This window comes from Mirounga leonina, unplaced genomic scaffold, assembly GCF_011800145.1.
Source record: "Mirounga leonina isolate KUSES-001 unplaced genomic scaffold, KU_Mleo_1.0 Mir_82, whole genome shotgun sequence".
Classification (NCBI taxonomy): domain Eukaryota; kingdom Metazoa; phylum Chordata; class Mammalia; order Carnivora; family Phocidae; genus Mirounga; species Mirounga leonina.
The window spans coordinates 11190038-11212423 of NW_023270825.1; the positions used below are offsets into that span (position 1 = coordinate 11190038).

Sequence of the window (22386 nt, forward strand, 5' to 3'; positions counted from 1 at the left end):
GTGTCTCTCTCCCCCGCCCCATCTCACTTTAAACCTTTGATTGTCCTGTGGAACATTTGAGTTGGTGGTGGGCTCAGGGAGGCAGCTCTACAGAGAACCCCTGCCTCGCCTCACAGTGCTCAGCACGCGCCAGGAAGTGATAATACGTGTGTATCTGTCTGTGAGCAGACCGTGAGGCCCCCTTCTCAGATCCTTACCTGGCTGGAAAGTGGGCCCCTTTACGGTGACCGTGACCCGAGTGTGGCGATTGAATTTAAGCTTGGGTCCCAGGTGGTTGTCCTCATTTAGCTGATGGTGGGCCTGAGGTGAAGGCAGCAGGAGAAGACAGGGTCGGACAGTGGCTGACATCAGGGGGTCACGGGATGCTTCCGCACGCCCGTCCGAGCGCCTAGCGCCGGCTGTGAAACAAGCTGACTCACAGCAGCGTCTGTTCCCTCGTCCAGAGGGCTTTGCCTTCTTTGTAGTCTTGCTCAACACCCTCTTCCCATGCTGCCTCTCGACTTTTCCCTTGTAACGAGGAAATACGTATCGGCCAGATGTGTTCAAGAGAAGTAATTCAAGGGACCTTTAACACTGTTTCTGAAGTATTTGACTTGGTTTAACCCTACTCTTACTTGTTTTGAGTGCCAGTGAATAGAATTGAGTCTAACAAAGAACCCCTTTGAGGTCACAGAGTTAGAGGCTACCTCAAGTACCTCCACGGACCCAGGGGAGAACCATGACCTGACTTTGAGAGTGCTGCTTGTGGAAGAGGGCACAAGGCGTGGTCGGGGTCAGGAGACCCGTGTCGGAATCTCTGAGCCCTTCCCGAGTTTGTCCCCATTTTCAACACGGAGATAAAAGCATGTGCCTGTCAAGGTTGTGAGGAGTCCAGATAGTGGAGGAGAGCGCCAACACAGGACGCACTGAACCTGCTCTTTCTAAAATATATAGCCTTACCGAAGCATATTTTACATGGCTTATGTAATTCACCCATTTCAAGTGTACAACTCAATGATTTCTTAGTAAATTTACCAAGTTGTGCAAAGAGCGCCATAAATCAGTTTTAGAACACTTCCGTCTACCCAGTTAGATCCTTCCAGCCCCTTTGCAGCCCCCCACCCCCAGCGCCAGGCAACCACTAAAAATATACCTTCCATCTCTGATTTGCCATTTCTGAACATTTCACATAAATGGAGCCATTTGGCATGTAGTCTTCTGTTTCTGTTAATACAATGTTTTTGACGTTTATCGGTGTCGTAGCGTGTCAGTACTTTGTTCCTTTTTATTGGCAAGGAATATTAAATAGTATGTATGGACCACATTTCATCTGTCCATTTACCAATTGATGGACATTTGGGTTGTTTACATTTTTTGCCTATTATGAATAATGTTGCTAAGAACATTTTTCTGTAAATCTTCGTTCGGATAAATGTTGTTTCTCTTGGGCAGAAAGAATAGAATTGCTGGGTCTCATGGTAACTTTATGTTTAGACTTTTAAGAAGCTGTTAAACTGCTTCCCAAAATGGCTGCACCATTTTACATTCGCACAAGCAGTGAGTGGAGGAGGTTCCTCGTTCTCACGTCCTTGCCAACACTTGTTATTGTCTGTCTAGCTGTGAATTGGTGTCTTATGGTTTTAATTGACATCTCCCTAATAATTAATGATATTGAGCATCGTATGTGCTTTTTAGCCATTTGTGTACCTTAGATGAAATGTTGTTCAAAATCTTTTTGATTGGGTTGATCGACATATTGGGGTATTATAGTTCTCTGCACATTCTAGATACAGATTCTCTCAGTACATGTTTTGCAAATGTTTTCTCTTACTCTGTTACTTGTCTTTTCATTTTCTTAATGGTGTCTTTTGAAGCATTCAGGTTTTTAATTTTGCTGATGTCTAGTGTATTAATATTTTTCTTTTATAAACCATGCTTTTGGTGTCATATCTTCAACATCTTTAGCAGTTATAACTCAAGGTCCTGAAGATTTTCTCAGTTACCTTCCAGAGTCTTATTGTATTAGCCCTTACATTTAAGTCTGTGATGCATTTTGGTTTAATTTTTGGAAATGGTGTGAAATGAAGACCCAAGTTCATCTTCTTATGTGGATTTCCAAATGGTCCCAGCACCATTTGTTGAAAAGATTGTTCTTTCCCCAATGTACAGGTGACCCTTGAACAACATGGGTTTGAATTGTGCAGGTCCATTTATATGCGGATCTTTTTCAGTAAATAGAGTACAACACTGTAAATATATTTTCCTTACAATTTTCTTAATAATGTTTTCTTTTCTCTAGCTTACTTTATTTTAGGAATACAGTATATAATGCATTCAATATATGAAAGGAAGTGAAAGTCCTTCAACTTTTTCAAACTGCCTTTGGCTATTCTGGGATTTTTGCAGTTTCCTGTATGTTTAGGATCATCTCGTCCACTTCTGCAAAAAAGCCTGCTGATACATTTTTTTTTTTTTTTTTAAATATGGAACGCTTCACGAATTTGCGTGTCATCCTTGTGCAGGGGCCATGCTAATCTTCTCTGTATCGTTCCAATTTTAGTAGATGTGCTGCCGAAGCGAGCACGATACATTTGAATCTTCTTTAATTTACCTTTGCAACATTTTCGAATTTTCAGTGTACAAGCCTTACACTTTTATTAGATATATTCTTACGTGTTTTTATTTTTTTTAAATGAATGTGGCTTCTGCCAAATCAGTAACAGGATGACTTGTTACCATGGGGAGTGGGTGGGTGTGCCTGCTCACTTCCGCTTTCGTCATAAGGGTAGGTGAAGTCTGACATATTGGTTTGATTTTTTTTTTTTTAATGAAAAACAAAGCAAAGAACTGTGTATATAATGTGTGTGCAAGTTCATAATAAAATGAATTCCTGTGTCAGACTAAAAAACAAAAAAAGAATATGAATGACTAAGGCCTTATCCCCTATCTGATCCAGTCCCCCTCCCTTCCCTCCAGAGGGTGAGGGCCTAAATTTTGTCAGTCATTGCTTTGCTTTATGGTTTCACCATATGAGTGTTTAACTGTAAACAACATAATGTTTACCTTAGCCTGTTTTGGCCTTTATATAACTGTAATCATATTGAATGTATTTTTCTGCGACTTACTCTTTTTCTCATTATGTTCCTGAGATTCATCTGTTTTGAAACATGGATTGTATTTCATTCATTCCTCCATCCACTTCTGTGAGCTTTACGGTATCCCATTATATGAGCACATGAGTTTAATTTTCCAGCTATTGATGGTCCTTCGGGTTATTTCTTGTTGTTTTTTGTTTGTTTTTGTTTTGTTTTGTTTTTTGCTGTGAGTAATCCTCTACTGCGCATGAATTAGTTGCTCTAGGGTTCCGCTAGGAGCGGAATCACTGGGTCGGCGGGGATGAGCTTCAGCTTGATTGGATAATGGGAAGCTGTTTTCCCGAGTGTAGTGCTAATCCCAGTAAACTTCCGTCATTGGATTAGTTTCCTATTGTTGCTGTAACAAATCACTGCAAGCTTCTTGGCTTAACACATTTATTATGTTACAGCTCGGGAGGTGAGAAATCTGAAATGGGTCTTCCATATTAAAGCAGGTGTCAGAAAGGCTGTGTTTCTTTCTGGGGTAGAGGAGGTGCCATGTTCTTACCTCTTCCGACTTTCAGAGGCTGTCCTCATTCTTTGGCCCATGGCCCCTTCCGCCGTGTTCAAAGCCAGCAGACAGTTGAGTCTTTTCTTACATCGAATCCCTGTGACGCCAACTCCTCCTTCTGCCACATGCAAGGACCCCTGTGATCACGTGGGGCCCATCCGTCATAATCCAGGAGACTATCCAGGAGAATAATCCAGGATAACCTCCCTATTTTAGGGACAGCCGATGAGCCATCTTAAATCCATCCACTGGCTTAATTCCCCTTTGTCACGTGGCGTAACCTAGTCACAGGCTCTGGGGATTAGGATGTGGACATCTTTGGGGGCTGTTTCCTTTCCTACCACAGTTGGTGTTGAGGGTTCTCATTATTCCACGGAAATGGAGATTTAAACTTTCTAACAATTTGTGTGTATGTGAAATACTTAGTAATTATTTTAAAATGACTTCTTTAGATTTTCAGCTGCTCCCTCTCCCCAGGCTTCTCTGACTTTCATGATTTCTCTGTGGCCCCCGCGTGAAGCCGTGTCAAGTTCTGGAGTCACAGTGCCGGAGATATGTCACTCTGAGCTGCGTGATTCGGGCCGGTCACCTCACCTCACTAAGCTGCAGGTTCCTTATCTATAAAGTGGGGATCATTACCTTGACCATGTGGGGTTGCTGTGAGAATCAGATGAGATAATGCGGAGAAAGTCCCGGCCCAGTGTCTGACAAGTTCTAGGAAGTTGACACATGCATGAGTTTTTATTATTTATTCAGTCATCCACTCATCCAGCAGCTCCTGAGTGTCGGACCCTGGACTCACCCACCCAACATTCAGTAACTGCCTAGTATCACCCCTTATGGCTGTGAAGTCCATGTGTGTTGCCTGGCTTTAATGCTTGATGTGCTTTACTGCCGTGTTAGGTGATGTGTAGGATGTAATGGGTGTAGAAGGTCCAGTTCCTAAAACTCTCTTCCTTAGAGAGATAGATAGCTGGGCTCATTATTCTCTTCATGTTTGTTTATGTCTTTGTTCTTTTTTTTTTTTTTTTTTTTTAAGATTTACTTATTTATTTTAGAGAGCACACAAGCAGAGGGAGAGGCAGGGGGAGAGGGAGAGAGAATCTCAAGCAGACTGCGCTGAGCATGGAGCCACATCTCACGACCCTGAGATCATGACCTGAGTCAAAATCCAGAGTCGGACACTTAACCGACTGAGCCACCCAGGCGCCCCTTATGTCTTTGTTCTTGAAAGACATCATTAAACAGAAGCAGAAAGTTGGGGGATATTTTTCCTTTTGTCCTCAAATGATTCCCATGTCCTGGAGTACACCGCGTGTCATCTGAAAAAGGAAGCGAAGAATGTCTTCACCCTTTTATGGACAAGGAGTTACATTAACAATGTAATGTCATGCTCAGGTCATGCTCTCAGGGTCCTGGGATCGAGCCCTGAGTCAGGCTCCACGCTCAGTGGGGAGTCTGCTTGAGATTCATCCCTAATATTGTCACCCTTGTGGTGATTGTTATTTTTTTAAACTAAAGAGTACATTAGTACATTCCTCCTTTCAATTCCTGAGCTGAACTTCCGAGTTTTCACTCAACAGCAGCTTTGGCAGCCAAAGTTATTCGAATCAGAAAAATCCTGTTTGATACAGAAGTAAGCTTTGAATCTGCAGTTCATCATTCTGTTCTTGGGACCCAACTCAGTGCTTTCAGGAGACTTTTATATGGTGTGGAAAAGGGAAATAAATTATCCAGGACCTTTTAAGGCCCTGGTCACCCAAGTGGTGGTGCTGTGTGTGTGTGCATGTCTGAGTATAGTCTACATCCACACCAACTGCCGGATGAATGAGAGTTTGGGTAATGGGCGGGGTGGGGAGTTTTTAAAACTCTGAGTTGAAAAAATACTAATGTATGTGTTTTAAAACAATTTAAATACCTGGCCCATAGGGAATGATTCAAAGCATGTCTTCCATGAGAAAGAATGTGTTGCTCCTTAGAACTCCAAAATTGGCCTCCTTCTGGGCAACATCTAACCCTTGACAAAATCATTTCTCCCAGGCGGATGCATGCCACGCCTACCAGATTGTTCACCGAAATGGGATTCCTGATGAACAGATCATTGTGATGATGTATGATGACATAGCCAGCTCTGAAGAGTAAGTAGGCAGCGTTTTGGACTGGTGGTGGTGAATTCAGGAGATATATATATATATATATATATATTTTTTTTTTTTTAAGATTTTATTTATTCATTTGAGACACAGAGACACAGAGAGAGAGAGACAGCATGAGCAGGGAGAAAGGGAGAGGCAGAGGGAGAGGGAGAAGCAGGCTCCCCGCTGAGCCAGGAGCCTGATGCGGGGCTCGATCCAGGGACTCCGGGATCATGACCTAAGCCGAAGGCAGACGCTTAACCATCTGAGCCACCCAGGCACCCCCAGGATATATTTTTTTTAAAGATTATTTCTTTTAGAGAGAGAGTGCGCATGCATGAGTGGGGGCGGGGGGGGGGCAGAGGGAGAGAATCTCAAGCAGACTCCCCACTAAGCGTGGAGCCTGACTCAGGGCTCGATCCCAGGACCCTGAGAGCATGACCTGAGCCAAAACCAAGAGTCGGACGCTTAACCGACTGAGCCACCCAGGTGCCCCCAAGGATATATTTTTTTTAAATGCATACAGACTCACAGGGATCTTCAGAATTCGTGTTAGAATGCAGACCTTAGAACGTAAAAAGACTCGCAGACGAAATCCCGCAGGGCTGCTTCATGTAAAACTTGGAACATAGCTCGGGGCACCTTGCCAGTGGCGGTGGCATAGGAGTTGAGCGCTGAAGGGTGTTTGGGGCCGGTGCTTTGGAAGAGTTTAAAGTGTAAGTTGCTTCTGGGCTTGGAGAACTCACCACTGAGTTCTGCAGTGCTTGTTCCTGACCTCCGAACCGGCGGGCGGCGGCAGGGGGGGGGTTGCCTCTGTGGCCCCGCGCCTGGGAGACTCTTCTCTGTAGCTTAGGTCCAACGACCCTTCTTTCTGCGCTTATTTGCTTTTATTATTTGTTGAATTCAGTTTTACAACCAGTTCTCTCACGCCTGCTTCTCTGATTTCTTTTTTTTTTTTATTCTTACGTTAATCCCCATGCATTACATCATTAGTTCTAGATGAAGTGTTCCATGATTCATTGTTTGTGCACAACACCCAGTGCTCCATGCAGAATGTGCCCTCCTCAATACCCACCACCAGGCTAACCCATCCTCCCACCCCCCTCCCCTCTAGAACCCTGTTTGTTTTTCAGAGTCCGTCGTCTCTCATGGTTCGCTGCTTCTCTGATTTCTTAAGGAAATCGGGGGCAGCAGGTTGTGGCTACTACACTTTACTGGTGTGAGTCTCTCCACTCCTTGTTTTTCACTGCTGGAGCCAAAGAGGGGTGATTCCATGATCACCTCATAATCCCTTCTGAGCTTTCACGCCTAGCTCTTGTATCAAAGTCTTGTCTTTTGTCCTGGCTTTCTCTGTAAGTAGTTTTGCTCTGGGAGGTCTTTTGCTCAGATCTTGCCCCCAGGATGCTTTATGGTTCCCACAGGAGGCCAGGCACACCTGTCCTCAGTTTCCGGGACCGCCCTTAACCGCTCCCGCCGAGAACTCGAGGCCTGTGGGCTGCCTGAGACCCCCCAGCTCTAGAGCCCCTGGCACATGGGTGACCGTGCGGGAGATGAGACACGTCTTTGGCAAACACAGTCGCTTATTACTTGTGTACATAACGGGGGCATGTTTTTGAAGACAGATTTCAGAGGCATGTCACACTGCATGCTTCAGAGGTGTCCTTTGGTTTTCAGCAACCCCACACCAGGAATTGTGATCAACAGACCCAATGGCTCGGACGTGTACGCGGGGGTCCTGAAGGACTACACCGGCGAGGTGAGGGGTGCGGGGCTGGAGGCAGCATGGTCTGTTTCCATTCCAGGGATGGCTCTCCCCTCATTCTTGCATTTCCAGGGTCAGAACCTCACTAGACTGGTCTCTGGTCATTGCTTCATGTTTCTAGTAAGATTCGTGCTTGAGGAGTAATTTCTGAGAGTTTTGTAAGAAAGCCAAGGGAAAAAAACGGGGAAAAAAGTTAGAAATAAGTTGTAGTCTACTGATTTTTAGTTTCTAGTCTTCTTATACATTAAGCCTGATAATAGATTTCCTTCAGTAAAACCCGATTTTCTTGAGGTCTTGGTGCTAATCCAATTATAGATCTGTGCTTTTTTTTTGAAAATCAATTTTCTTAGCACTGGCCCTGGTGCAGAGCATCCCTGGATTTCGCTGAGATCATTTTTCATTAATTGTTATTATTGTTTATCACTTCCAAATTATATCCCTCCCAGTCGATTCAAGCTGTATCAATTAACACATTTTTTAAAAACCCTGTAATGCCTTGTGGTTTACACCATAGTCTCTTTCCTGATTTCAGAGAGGTCGTGTAGGAACTAATATTCCTGGTGGTAAAGAAGCATTTATCTGAAATTCAGCAATTCTTTCAGTTTCTTTTAAATTCAAGTACACTTAAATTGAACGCATCATACGTGTAATATCGATGATCCAATTTTTATGAAATTATTTTTATATAGTGAGACAAGGAAATGTCTGGAATCTTAGGTGGTAGAATTTTTGGTGATTCCCCCCCGCCCTTTATACTTTTCTGTTTTGCTTTTTTTAAATGATCAGACATCAATGTTATCTTTTTTTTTTTTTAAGATTTTATTTATTTGACAAGGAGAGAGAGCATAAGCAGGGGGAGTGGCAGAAGGAGAGGGAGAAGCAGGCTCCCCGCTGAGCAAGGAGCCTGACGCGGGACTTGACCCCAGGACCCTGAGATCATGGTCTGAGCCAAAGGCAGACGCTTAACAACTGAGCCACCCAGGTGCCCCCAATGTTATCTTTAATCTTTAAGGACATCAAGTGTCCTTGGGATTTGACCTTGTAGGCAGCATATTGAACGCAAAGGGAGGCCCAGGGCTGATGCTTCTCCTCCCTCTCTGCTGTGCCTCTGTGGGGCTTCACTCTTCCTCTGCTGTTTGTCCCTACCTTCCAGCACCCTTGGGTTTCCCCACATGGACTTCGTAATGGTCAGAAAGGAATGGCAGGCTTGCTAGTTGCCATCAGCCAAAGGCAAGACAATATTTGACAAGGGGTCATGCACAGGCCCCAGAAACACTGGCCTTGCTTTGGGTCTTACTTGGTTCCAAAGTCTTTGCTGTTAAACTTGGAGCCTTGAAGACGTGTGGACCGCTGGCCCAGTTCTGCTACGGACTCCGCAAATCCTCGGATTTGGAACGACAGCTGCGTCTCATTTTGACTTCCAATTCTTTGCAGGATGTCACGCCACAAAATTTCCTTGCCGTGTTGAGAGGCGATGAGGAAGCGGTGAAGGGCAAAGGATCTGGAAAGGTCTTGAAGAGGTAATGGCAGTTTTATGGCTGACACACTTTCCTGAATGACTTGGCACCCGAAACAGTGGTGCTCTTTACTCTTGGCCTGTTCCCTGCTGAGAAGTGACAGAGCCGGGAGCTTCATCCTGACTTCAGACGGGCTGCGCAGAGCTGGTGGCTATTTTGGGGAGCCCGTTTCTGTCCCGAACTCACCCGAGGAGCCAGGGGTCCCTCATTATTGTTAATGAAATGTTCCCTGTCACTTAAACCCACTGCTTTTTTGCTGTCCACGGATCCTCGTGCTGGTATGTTCCACCGCCGGCGGGCTGCACCGAGACAGGCACGGAGCCCCGCAGCCGGTTAGGCTGGAGCCGGTCAGGTTGCCGTGTTCAACGTCAGCCCAGTGGGGAGAGGAGCGCATTCACACGCACAGCGCGAACCTTCGGGCTGGGGAAAACCAGCCCACTGCTTGCCGCTGGCTGTGGGTTAGCGATGTGGGTTAGCGATACTGCAGACCGTCTCAGATGCTTGGCAAGTGACGCCGTTCCTCTGCGGCTAGAGGGCAGGGGCAGGCGTGAGGAGGCGTGTGGGCAGGTGTGCAGGCTGAGGGGCCCGGAAGGGAAGAAGTCTGAGCTGAAGGACTACGTTCCTCTGTGTGTCCTGGCTTCCTTCCTCATTTGGGGGAGATCTGGTTGGAGAGGGTGGCTGCCGACGTGAGGCCCGATTACCAGAGGACCCCACTATTTGCATCACACCTGGTCCATATGACCAGCTACCCAGCAGATGTCCCCTCCTCCCTGGCCATAGTTCATAGCTTTGAAGCTCTCAGTGTGCCTTGTGGCTCAGGGTAACCCTCAGCGGGAGCAGAGAGCAAGAGCTGACAGCAGGTCCTGTGTTCCTCTTTGTGTCTGGTTGGGAGACTGTCGTCCTTGAGCCTCTTCTTCCAGCAGCTTTTCAGAGAAATGGAAATGGGAATAGGAACTGGTCAACTTTGACTCCCCTTGCCTGTCACCCTCTCTCGGCAGCGGCCCCAGGGATCACGTGTTCGTTTACTTCACCGATCACGGAGCTGCTGGTATACTGGTGTTTCCGAATGACGATGTGAGTTTTCCTTCCCATTGTTTTTTGTGTTTTTTTGTTTTTTTTTAACATTATTTATGTATTTGACAGAGAGAGAGCACAAGCACAAGCAGGGGGAGTGGCAGGCAGAGGCAGAGAGAGAAGCAAGCTCCCAGCTCCCTTGCAGGGAGCCCGATGCGGGACTCGATCCCAGGACCCTGGGATCACGACCTGAGCCAAAGGCAGATGCTTAACCGACTGCGCCATCCAGGCGCCCATTTTTCTTAACATTGTGAGGACAAAGTAGGAGAGTGGCAAACAAAAGCTTGGTGTTGACATTCGGCCTGTGATGTGTATTTCTAATGTTCTACCAGGGTTGGTTTCTGTGTGTGGCAGGCGAGTGTAGGGGCCACGCTTAGCAGCTTGAAATCTATCCAGAAGCATCTCAGGTTTTGCCTACATTTCTCTTCATATCCCGGCCTCAGTAAACTGTCTCCAGACTTGGGTACGTGGCACTAGATGCAGTAATAGAACGCAGCCTCTGAATGCTCCAGACAAAGTTATGAATGAGAAGGCTCATTCTCTTCCCCCTTTTAAATATTTGAATAAAACACATGAGGCGCCACTTTGGGATAATGCTCCTGGTTACCGTGATTCTTTCTAAGGGCCGATAACTAAGAATTTACAAAGCAGCATTAGGGCTTTATTAGCGTGTTATCTAGCAAATGGTTTCTCTTGATATGTTGGTCCGAATGTCGATATTCTTCCCTTGCAGCTTCACGTGAAGGACCTGAATGAGACCATCCGTTACATGTATGAACACAAGATGTACCAAAAGGTAACGTCAGCACTTGGGGTGGCCTGGCAGGGAGGAGTGTGAGGAAGGTGGGAGATGCAGAGCCTACCACCCCATGACCACCCCCAACTCCAAATGGCTGTTTCTGGAGAGTGTCCTTGTGATCAGTCTTGCCCGCTGGTTTTCCAGGATTCACCTTTAGTGATTCTAGGGCATTAGCTATTAGTGAGCTCAGAATCACTAGAGCTCTTGTTAAAACAGGGTGTGGACCCCACCTCCAGAGTTTGACTCAGAGGCCCGGGGAGAGGCTTGAGAATTCGCCTTTCTGAGTGGACACCGACGCTAATGATCTAGGGACCACAGTTTGAGGACCACTGTTCTTAGCATTGACTCCAGTATGGGAGCCACTGGGAGGAAAATACCACCATCTTATTTCACTTTGGCCCTTACCCCCCCCCCCCTCCAGCCCCCCACCCCCCGCCTTGGCAGCCTTTATACACACTGAATGGCCTGAGCACGTCCAGGATAGAAATGTACAGATTGGCCTGCCGCACTGTCTCCTTGTGTTGGACGGTGGAGCAGTTCTCCTTAGCATTATCTGTGGCACCATTTGCCCTGCATCATGTCAACTGATAGACCATTTTAGTCTGTTAGCGATGAATAGATTGGAGTCCTTCTGGTTTGTATGACAGCAGCTTCTGTAGCCTTCCCAGCAGAGATCTCCCCCAGAAGCAAGAGTCAAAGATCCTTAAGAATGGGTGGGGAGAGTGGCCAGAGCCAGACTGACGTCCCTGTGCGGTCTGTGCCTGGCCAGGGTGTGAGGTCGCCTGTCTCGTTTGCCTCACAGATGGTCTTCTACATTGAAGCCTGTGAGTCTGGGTCCATGATGAGGCACCTGCCCGCCGACATCAACGGTAGGTGGTGGGAGCACTGGCCTCCGAGCCAGGCTGGGTGAGCAGGTTGCTTGGCGGCACAGTTGGTCATTCTCCGATTCTGCCAACGGGAAGAACCAAGTGGTCTATATAAGTAGGGGCATAGGGCAGCCTCGTGCACAAAAGTGGGGGAGAGGGCTTATCTGTGGGCAGCTCTGGACTTCCTTTCAATATTAGTGGTCCAGGAGTAAAGAATCTGATGGGAGCCTCGTGGCCCTCTTCCAGGTTTTGGTGAAGCTACTTAAGTGCAAGGTCACGTGGTCTTTGGACCAGCTTCGGTCCTTTGCGATGCATTGCTTGCTGGCTGTCCGATCATGGGCAATACCCTCTTGGACCCTCCATTATCCCCATCTGTGTAATGGGGCTAAAGACAGTGCCTGTCTGTGGGGAGTGGTGCATTTTAAGTGCTAACATTTGCTCAGCACGATTCGGAGTCCATGGTAGTTAGATAGAAAATGGTAGCTATTATGTATGTTCAAAGTGTTCGTTCAGTACACAAACCGGGGGGCAGGGGCAGGGCCTAACCCTTGCGATGGATGGTAACTTCCTCTGGAAATGAAATTAGGTACATGTTCTTTGAGTTTCCAGAGCTATTAAAATCTCTCCGTGTTATTCTAAAATAGCTTGGCATCCTACTGAGCATGTGTGCTTGCGTATTACTGCAGAAAGTGTCTATCAACCAGCTTCTCTTTCTTCCACGTTTAATTTTAGACAGTTACTGTAACCAAATTCACAGGGCTGGGTACAGTTGTGCCCCCGTGCCCTCCCCGTGCTGGTAGCTTTGATTGCCCTAGGGAAGAGGGAAAGGCTCACCTGCAGGTGGGACCCACCCACAGTTCCCACAGTGGGGAACAGAGCGTGATGGCAAGGTGTCTTGCATCCCTACTAGTTTATGCGACCACCGCTGCCAACCCAACGGAGTCATCCTACGCCTGTTACTATGACGAGAAGAGATCCACGTACCTGGGGGACTGGTACAGCGTCAACTGGATGGAGGACTCAGACGTGGTGAGCCCTCAGGGGTCCGGCTGCACTGCTGAGGCCCAGCCGTCAGCTCTGATGGTCAGAGGACTTCCATGTTTTCCTCTCTGCAGGAGGATTTGACCAAAGAGACCCTGCACAAGCAGTACCAGCTGGTGAAGTCACATACCAACACCAGCCACGTCATGCAGTACGGGAACAAGGTGAGGAGGGCAGCCCCCCGCTCCCGCTGATGGCAGAGCCCCAGGCCGACTCTCTGGGAACGTGCGTCTCTCGGTGAAGAGAGGGGGGTGGCTCTGCATCCTGGGCACTATGCCCGGGCTCTGGAATCAGACCTTGCCAGCTTCACTCTCGCACAGTTGTGAGGTTTGGGACAAGCTGCTTCTCTAAATCTCCATTTCCTCCTTGGTCAGAGCTTTAGCATGCAATTAAAGAAGGTCGTGCATCAGAAACCCTGAGCAGGCCTGGCACATGGGTTACCTTTACCTTTGGGCTAGAATTTAGGGACTTCCACCCCACCCGCCAACTCTGTTCAGAAGGGACCTAGGTGGTTAAATGGGTAAGTTTATCAGGGCTGTTTGGACAGAGGTCACAGCAGGTAGCTGCTGAAGGCTTGGGCCTCATGTGTCACCATGGGGGGCAGGGGCTAACCCTTATGATGTGCAGAGGAGGTGGTTTGTGCACCTGTCCCTGTGACCAAACGCCATTCCCCAGGCGGCTTGCCACCATCTGAGCTCTCAGCGGCTGAAATCGGTTCCTTGGATGCAAGCATTGTCCTTCTAGAAGACCCTTGTGAGCCAGTCAACCCTCCAGCTCTTCAAGGGCAGAGTGTGGACTGGAGCCTGGGAACCAGCAGGGCAGGCACAGGCCATGAGACGTGCCCTCAGGATGCCACGGGCCTGGCCAGGCCTCTTGAGTGGTGGTGGGGGAGCAGGGAGCAGAGAGAAGGCGAGGGAAAGGTGACTCGGAGGAGGCAGGATCAGAGGTGGCACGGCCCTGGCTGCGTGGGGGCGGGTGGGGGGGTGGAACTGAAGTGGGAGAGAGCACCTGGCCGCAGCTCTTTGCCCTGGGCTTCCTGTGCGCCTTGTGATTTCTTCCGCACTGGCTGTTCCTGGTCTTGGTTGACGAGCTATGATGGATCTTTTCCAAACATTACATGTTGCTCTATATTTGTGTGTATTTTATTTTTTGTTTTAGAACTTTTTGATTATTGTTGGTTGGTTCATTCATTTTTTTTTTTTAGATTTTATTTATTTGAGAGAGAGAGAGAGGGAGCATAAGAGGGGGGAGGGTCCGAGGGAGAAGCAGACTCCCCGCTGAGCCGGGAGTCCGATGCGGGGCTCGATGCCAGGACTCGGGGAATAATGACCTGAGCCGAAGGCAGACACTCAATGGACTGAGCCACCCAGGTGCCCCAATTGTTGTGTGGTTTAAGAACAGGATCGCTTGTAGCATTTCTTTCCTTCCGATTGGGGTCCAGTCTGGAGTGACCAGCGCGGGCAGACAAAGCCTGGCTGACGTGCCTGTTGGCCCTGACCGTCAGCCAGCCCCACTGTGGCTTTAGCTCTGTGTCCCGCTCAGTGGACCCTGACCGCAACTCTAAGCTGTGCTTTGCGCCTTCCTGCTCCCAGGCGCTGGGGCCCGGCAGGTGAGCACGGGTAGGGCAGCACGACCCAGGGTCGCCCCTGGCTGAAACAACCCTGGTCCAAGCTCTGCGTGACTGGGGAGCGGTGATTGCCTTCCGGAGGTGACAGAATTAGTGGTTCTCCTGCAAAGGAAGCCAGGTATTTTCAAAGTTCATCGTTGGTGGATTTCAGGTGCTTGGATGTGTTTTCTTGCCCTCTACTGAGGGCCAGGTGCATGTTTCCAGGCTGCGCCCGTGGCCCTTCGGTGGTCCTGAAACCACGTGGTGTGCACTGTGAGCTTCGCACGGAGAGGCAGGACCCAGGACACATTTGGCACGTCTGCAACTCAGTCTGGCTCTCTCCTTCTCTCCTCAGTCCATCTCCACCATGAAAGTGATGCAGTTTCAGGGTATGAAACACAAGGCCAGCTCTCCTATCTCCCTGCCTCCGGTCAAACACCTTGACCTCACCCCAAGCCCTGAGGTGCCCCTCGCCATCCTGAAAAGGAAGCTGATGAGCACCAATGATCTGCAGGAGTCCAGGAAATTGGTGGAGCAGATCCAAAGGCATCTGGACGTAAGTAGCGGTCCAAGGAACCGTTTCCCACGACTGCCCCCAGCCTCACCGGGCCACGTGCGTGGCCCTGGTCTCTGCCTGCTGGCGGTTACCCAGCACCGCTCGGAGCTAGGTGACAGCACTCCGGGGCCACCCCTCTTCCTGCCACGTGGGAGTCTGTGGGAAAGGGGACTAGCCTTTGTGCTCCGTGTAACAGAGAAGCAGTGAGCAGAGCAGTGGCTCTCTTCGTTCTCCATTAGTCAGCTGACCTTGACCTCTTTGGTAGCAGGCACCAGAGGACTGGGGGCCGTCTCTCGCCTGTATCCTGCCAGCAAGTCGTGGCATGTGGGCGTTGCCCTCTTTCATACCTGGTTGCTTAGAAAACATTTTAATATTGCCGCTTGGTGAGTTACTAGCTAATCATGGTTTAAAAAAAAAAATGCAACGCACAAAGTTTCTGCGGCCTTAGGAAATCATAGTCATAGCCTAAAATTCTTCCTTAAAATGTTTGAGCGATCTTTTACGATTACTGAGTTTGTTTTCAGTAGCTCATCCGATTGTTTGGAACTGGCAGAGTCTCGTTTCCAGTTCTTGCTGTGCGTCTAGAAGCACCCGGAGAGCGAGCAGTGGGTGGGCTGCCGGGCGGAGGCGGTCTCCTTCAGCGGAGCCCGCTCTGTGGTGACTCGTCAGCCTCACCAGCACAGCACTCGGGCTTTCGGGAGCATTCGGCTGCGTTTGCTAGGAAAGATAACACATCTCTGTGATCCGGTTTAAATTCCTGTCTCTAATAATCCTGGCAGTTGGTGCCCCACGTCTGGTATTACATTTTTTGCTGGTCTTAGTATAATACAGAGGTCCTCATACTTGTGAGTCTGTTAGTCGGGGACCTCTTCATATTCCTACTAAAATTTTGATTCCAAAGCACTTTTGTTTATGTGGCGTTATGGTGAAATGTGCTGCATTAGAAATGACAGTGAGATTTTAAAAATATTAACTGATTTAGAAATAACAATAGTGAACCCATTTTGTAGTGGGGTATTTTTTCACTCATCGTTTGGGAAGGAAACGATGCCCCCCTCTGTGCCCCTCTTTCTGGTGGTTTCTGGAATAGATAGGCAAAGGTGCCCGTGAACACACAGCACCAGTCAGGGGACAGCAATCTACTTTGGAGCTCAATTTCTACACCCACCCCTGTTCTCAGAGTGGGCCAGGGCTGCTCTTCAGGTGGTTAGATTTAAATGTTTCCACCGTGTCAGAAGACCCCGAAAAGGCAGGCTATTTCTAAAGGTTTCTGGCTGTTAGAGAAGTCTCTCCCGCACCTCTCTTGCCTCCTGCAGGATGCCTCTGTTGGCATCTATTTTATCTTATTTTATATTTTGAAAGATTTTATTTATTTGAGAGAGTGAACAAGCAAGCGAGCACGAGCAGGGGAGGGACAGAGGCAGAGGGAGAAGCAGGCTCCCTGCCGAGCAAGGAGCCTGACGCGGGGGCTCGATCCCAGGACCCTGGGACCATGACCTGAGCCCAAGGCAGATGCTTAACGACTGAGCCGCCCAGGCGCCCCTGTTGGCATCTGTTTTAACACACTGGGTTAGAAGCCCGTGAAGAGATCACTTTGAACGAGCTTCTGACTGATCCAGGGTTCCGAGAGAGGCTGCCTGAAATAAGGTATATTTTGAGAAGATGCGCGTCTCCACAGGCGAGGCACGTCATCCAGAAGTCCGTGCAGAAGATGGTCTCCTTGCTCGCGAGCTCGGATGCCGAGGCGGAGGGGCTCCTGTCCAGGAGAGCCGAGCTCAGCGCGCACGCCTGCTACCAGGCAGCCGTGTCGCACTTCCGCTCACACTGCTTCAGCTGGCACTCCTCCACGGTAAGGCCGGGGCCCGGGGCCACTGGCCTCCGCACGCCGCCTTCCCCAGGCCCACGGAGCCCCTCCCTGCGTCTTAAACCCCCAGAGCTAAATTAATACCAGCCGCTGGAAATCACACGTGCCCGGCCTCGTAGAAGCTTCCATTAGGCTCCGAAAACCGCGCACTCATTCAGAGGCCTTGGATGGGGACAAGAGGAGGAGGGTCAGCCAGACTCACGGACCATGAATCCTGGCCCCAGACACACTCAGTTGTCCGGTGGGTAGGAGCTTACCGGTCATGACTCAACTGCCCTGCCACACGCCATCCCTCACCCCGGTCTCTTCTGACCCCTCCCCAGGATTTACTGTTGAAGTCAGGCCCTGGTAGGAAGTCAGGTCGGACGGTGTCTGTGGTCAGCGCCGTGTGATGCCGGGAGCCTTCTAGGGAAGAGGTCAGCAGACTGGCCCCCAGGCCCGATCCTGCCCACAGCCTGTTTTTAGAAATCGTTTCATCGGAACCCAGCCATGCTCTAATTGTGGCGTAGTTTCTATGGCCGCTTTCCCACTCTAGCAGAATCGAGTAGTGCATGCAGCCCGCAGAGCCAAAAATATTTCCTGTCTGGCCCTTCTCAGAAGAAGTTTGCCAGCTTCTGCTTTAGAGCTGTGCTCTTCCGTACTGTAGTTACTCGCCTCGAAGGGCTGCTTGAATCCACATTTCAGGTGTTCAGTAGCCACACATGGCCATCGGCTACTGAATTGGAGAATTTGATAGAACATTTCCATCACCGTAGAAAGCTCTATCGGGCCGTGGTCTGGTCGTGCTTGAGTACTTCCAAAGATGGGGTACTGGGCACTTTGGAGGTGGCTCTCCAATATTTGGAAGCTCTCGACTGTATTTTTTCTTTTATTTAACTTTGTAAGGAAAATGCTTTTCTTAGGTGAAAATAAAAAATGTCCCCCATATTTAATCAATGCTTTGTCTTCCGGTGTTAACTCTTTAGCCCTCTGGAATCACACAAAGTGGATCTCTTCCTTCTTCCCACTGAGAGTTCTCATATTCCCCTGGAGGGTTTGCAAGATAAACATTCTGGGTTCTCTCAGTCTTTGCCTGGGGCCATCTGGCTTGGCATCCACTTCCCATCCTCTCTCCTCCCTGTGTCCCTCCCAGCATGGGGTTCCCAGAGCCAAAAGCCAGGTGGGCAAGGTTGGGGGGAGTCCTAGGTAAGAGAGGGGAGCAGGGTCACGGTGGGCCCTCAGTCAGGAGGCCTGAGCTGGCAGCCACATGCTCTAGGAGGCTTGCCAGCCCCCAGGCGGAGGGGCCTTTTTCACAGGAGGGAGCCCATAAATCTCACCAGGTTACTGAAAGGTAGGGAGGGGGAGTCCCTGAGCCAAAGAAAGTCAAGAACCACAGGTCAAGGTGCTTTACCCCCGTAACCATGAAAGTAGGATATTCCCGAGTCAAGAGTGGTTGGTGTGGTGAGATGTTGTCTGACTGTGTCCTTCTGATTGTTCGCCCCTAGTACGAGCACGCTCTGAGACACTTGTACGTGCTGGTCAACCTTTGTGAGCAGCCTTATCCGATTGACAGGTAAACGTGCACGCGGCCTGCGGGCCCGGGGTCCTTTTGCAGGCGGGCGGGAGCGGCATTTCTAGCCCTTTCTGCCCCCGGACAGCATTCCTCCCACCAGCGGCTCCCTCTCGCGGTGGACGCATTCAGACTGGACGCAGCCTCCGTGATCCCCGTTGGGCGGGTCTGCCCTCAACGACCACCTGTTCCGGGTTGGATTAGGTTTGGGGTCATTTCTTCAGATGGGAAGCGGTTCACCAACTTCTTGTTCCTGCTTCTTACAGAATACAGTTGGCCATGGACAAGGTTTGCCTTAAGTACTACTGAAACACGCCTTCCTGATGCTTTGCCACGTGTGAACACTGTCCCTCACAATGTGTGCTCATCCCAGTCGCAAGATGGGGAGCCGGCGGGGGCCGCCCCCAGGGGCTCTGGACGCTGCCGGGGGGTGCGGTCGGGCCCCCCCCGGGCCGCCCACCCTCCAGGGCCCTTCCCTCCTCCCCCAGCCTCCTGCAGGTCCTGTGTGCCACTCCAATAAAACTACACCTTGGCCTGGGTAAAGCTCAGTGTTGAGAAAGGTAATATTTGCTTTTTGAGGAGGTTTTTGGGCTCATTCGTTTTCCAGGAGCAGGAAGCTGACGAGGGGCTTCCGCGGACAGTGAGGGGTTCTGAGGAATTGGAAGCTGGAACCTTTATCGAGGAGGGAGGGATGGAAGCCCCAAATGGAGAACTATTTTTAAGAAATACTATGATTGTTTTTGTATCTTATTTATCAACAATGGGCAAGGCTTAAAAAAAAAAAAATAAAAGATTTATCGCTGAACCTGAGCATTAACTTCAGGCCCCTGATTTGGCACCTGATGCTCCTGCCCACAGCAGTCCCCCCGCCCCCACCCCTGCTTCTTGCTCCTCTGCTCCTGGACTTTTCACCCTCCTGTGCCTTTGCGACCTGCTGGTCCTCTCACCCCCAGAGTGCCTTTCCCTTCATGGGATAGATTCTCAGGATGTGTCTGAAGTGCCACTTGCCCTTGTACCTTCTTCAGCTTCCTTTTGTCCCCCCCCACCCCATGGAAAGTCCTCTCCCCCATGTGTCTGCATTGTTTTGCATCCGTCATGGCTAGTGTCAGGGTCTGCCTTTCCCGGGTCGGGGTGGGGGGTGTCTCAGCTCCTGGGGGGCAGAGGCTGCCTGGCTGGCTGTTTCCCTCGGCCCAGTGCCCCACACGGGAACGGACTCACAAGGGGCTAAAGACGTATCAGTAACACGAGCTACATCCATGCAGTGGAGTATCCTAGAGAAATACAAGGAATGAAGCGCTGATGCCTGTTAGGACATTGAGCCAAGTCACCAGTCACCGGAGACCATGCATTCTAGGATCCCGTTTACAGCTAATGTCTGGAATAAGCCAGTCTGTAGAGATGGAGAGTAGCTGAGGGGCGCCAGGCAGTGGTGAGAGTGGGAAACGGGGAAGCAGTGATTGCTGAGGGCCATGCAGATCTTCGGCGGTGATTGAAAGTGTTCTGAACCGGATTGTGGCAATGCTTGCACAACTCTGAATACACAAAAAGCCACCGAATTGCACACGTTAAGTGGAATTATGTGGTTTGCTCCTTTCGTTTCAGTGATGCTGTTTTTAAAAAATAAGCCATAGAGCCCGATGCTGTTTAGATAGATAGATAGCGACAGAGAAAGCAGGTCACACCACCTAAACGCTCGCCCTGATGACCGCCTGTCTTTACGTCGTGAAACGTGTCTTTAGCAGCGATCGATGCCTTTGACGTTTGGAGTTAAGGACTAGAAGTTGGGACACCGGCCAGTAGGGTTATGGTCTGTGACAAATTCCAGCTGGTACTTTGGTTTCTAGTGGGTCCACTCTTCATCACAGATTATCCTTTCTCAGTGAGGTGGGCCTTCTGGCTAATCGCATGACTTCAGGGAAAAGAACGCTTACTGTCCTAGAGACTTGGGGGAGCTCTAGGGTTTTAGGTGACAAGTACAAGAAGCCTACTGTGTGTTATCACTAATGTTCAATGATGGGCGAACCTGAGGGCTGGCTGATGATCAAAGAAAAGCAGGCCCTGAAAAGGAGAATTGTGAAAGGAAGCCTTTCAGGAGGCCTCCAGGTACGGTGGCAAAAAGCTCTGGGCCTCTGTTCTTACGAATTGTTAATGACCCTTGTGATCCTGCTTCTCTGGGTCCTCTCTGTAGAATGAAAGTATACTTATCTGTTTAATAAATACAGAAGCTTGAATATTCATGGTTCTAAAAGTTAAGAGCAGCTGTGTTTTGTTTCTCAAATAAATGACAATTTCCTAAGTCACAGTGCCCTGGCTTTTCTTCTCGTCCCGTGGTTCCAGCAGGCCCCCAGTGGAAGTGGGTTCTCTGTCCCTCCTATTAAGTCCTCTTCTGTTCAATTTCTAATCAGGTTGATCTTTCCATGTGTGTCACAACTTGGACCAGCATTTTTTTTTCTGTAATTCTATCCAAAATGTACAGACGTGCTCTCGCACAAAGTCACAACACAGAAATATTCAGAGCAAAACGTGCACATCTCTTCTCCCCGTAAATCCTGAATATCAATATGGTATTCATCAAGAACCCCCTTTTTCTACATTAACATACCTATATGCAAATGATACTTTACTTTTTTACCTTTTCATTATAAAAACAGAAAACCATGCAAAACATACATGTTGCTTAGTGAATTATAAGGTGAACATCCTTGTAACTATCCCCAAAGTCAAGAACTAGAACTTTACCAGCTGTATTAGGTCAAGGTTCTCTGCAGAAACAGACCCAATAGCATGTGTGTACCTATATATATTTGGAGAGATTTATCTTCAAGAATTGACTCACATGACTGTGGAGGCTTAGTTAAGTCCAAAGTCTGCAGACTGGAGACCTGGGTTGGGGGGAATTACAGTTCAAGTACAGAAGCAGTTTGCTGGTAGAATTCCTTCTTGTTCCAAGGAGCTCAGGCTTGGCTCTACGCAGGCCTTCAACTGATTGGATGGGGCCCACCCACATTATGGAGGATGACCTGCTTTACTCAAAGTCCACCAATTTCCATGTTAATCCCATCCAAAGAACACCTTCACAACAACATCCAGAGGAATCAACCAGATATCGGCACCATGGCTCACTGCACTTTGACACCTAAAACTAACCACACCAGCTACCAGGAACCCCTCCTCCGTCCCAATCACAGCCTTGCCCCTCTCCCTCCGTCCCCATACCCACTCTGCCTGTGTTCTTTGTGGCTTTATCACATGTGCATCCCTAGACACTGGTTCTTAACAAAAATGGTAATGTCTTTCACATGAAAAAATGCTCAAAATCACTTGGCATCAGGGAAATACAAATCAAAACCACAATGAGATACCACCTCACACCTGTCAGAAGGACTAAAATGAACCCAGGAAACAGCAGGTGTTGGCGAGGATGTGGAGAAAGGGGAACCCTCCTACAAGGTTGGTGGGAATGCAAGCTGGTGCAGCCACTCTGGAAAACAGTGTGGAGGTTCCTCAAAAAGTTAAAAATAGAGCTACCCTACGACCCAGCAACTGCACTACTAAGTATTTATCCAAAGGATACAACCATAGTGATCTGAAGGGGCACCTGCACCCCAATGTTTATAGCAGCAATGTCCACAATAGCCAAACTATGAGAAGAGCCCAGATGTCCATCGACAGATGAATGGATAAAGAAGATGTGGTGTATATATACAATGGAATATTACTCAGCCATCAAAAAATTGAAATCTTGCCATTTGCAATGACGTGGTTGGAACTAGAGGGTATTTTGCTAAATGAAATGTCAGAGAAAGACAAATACCATGATTTCACTCATATGTGGAAGTTAAGAAACACAACAGGAACATAGGGTAAGGGAGGGAAAAGTAAGACGAAATCAGAGAGGGAGACAAACCATAAGAGACTTGACTACAGAGAACAAACTGAGGGTTGCTGGAGGGGAGGGAGGTGAGGGGATGGGGTACCCTGGTGACAGGCATT

At 48.9% G+C, this 22386-nt stretch overlaps 1 protein-coding gene and 1 non-coding gene across 3 annotated transcripts in view; one reads left to right on the top strand and one right to left on the bottom strand.

Annotated features, from left to right (window-relative positions):
- Nucleotides 1-20689, top strand: part of LGMN (legumain) — a 34184-nt gene extending 13495 nt beyond the window's left edge. For both annotated transcript variants that reach the window (XM_034993240.1, XM_034993241.1), the window contains exons 3-14: nt 5665-5762; nt 7434-7515; nt 8956-9041; nt 10037-10112; nt 10846-10908; nt 11714-11780; nt 12688-12806; nt 12893-12982; nt 14780-14980; nt 16659-16829; nt 18329-18396; nt 18660-20689. In XM_034993240.1, coding sequence (XP_034849131.1) covers nt 5665-5762; nt 7434-7515; nt 8956-9041; nt 10037-10112; nt 10846-10908; nt 11714-11780; nt 12688-12806; nt 12893-12982; nt 14780-14980; nt 16659-16829; nt 18329-18396; nt 18660-18702 — 1164 coding nt within the window. In that variant the 3' untranslated portion in view covers nt 18703-20689. The remainder of the gene's footprint in view (nt 1-5664; nt 5763-7433; nt 7516-8955; nt 9042-10036; nt 10113-10845; nt 10909-11713; nt 11781-12687; nt 12807-12892; nt 12983-14779; nt 14981-16658; nt 16830-18328; nt 18397-18659) is intronic.
- Nucleotides 2457-2563, bottom strand: LOC118002782. Its single transcript, XR_004677157.1, has one exon. It is a non-coding gene; the product is annotated as a U6 spliceosomal RNA (small nuclear RNA).
- Nucleotides 20690-22386: the final 1697 nt, after the last annotated feature.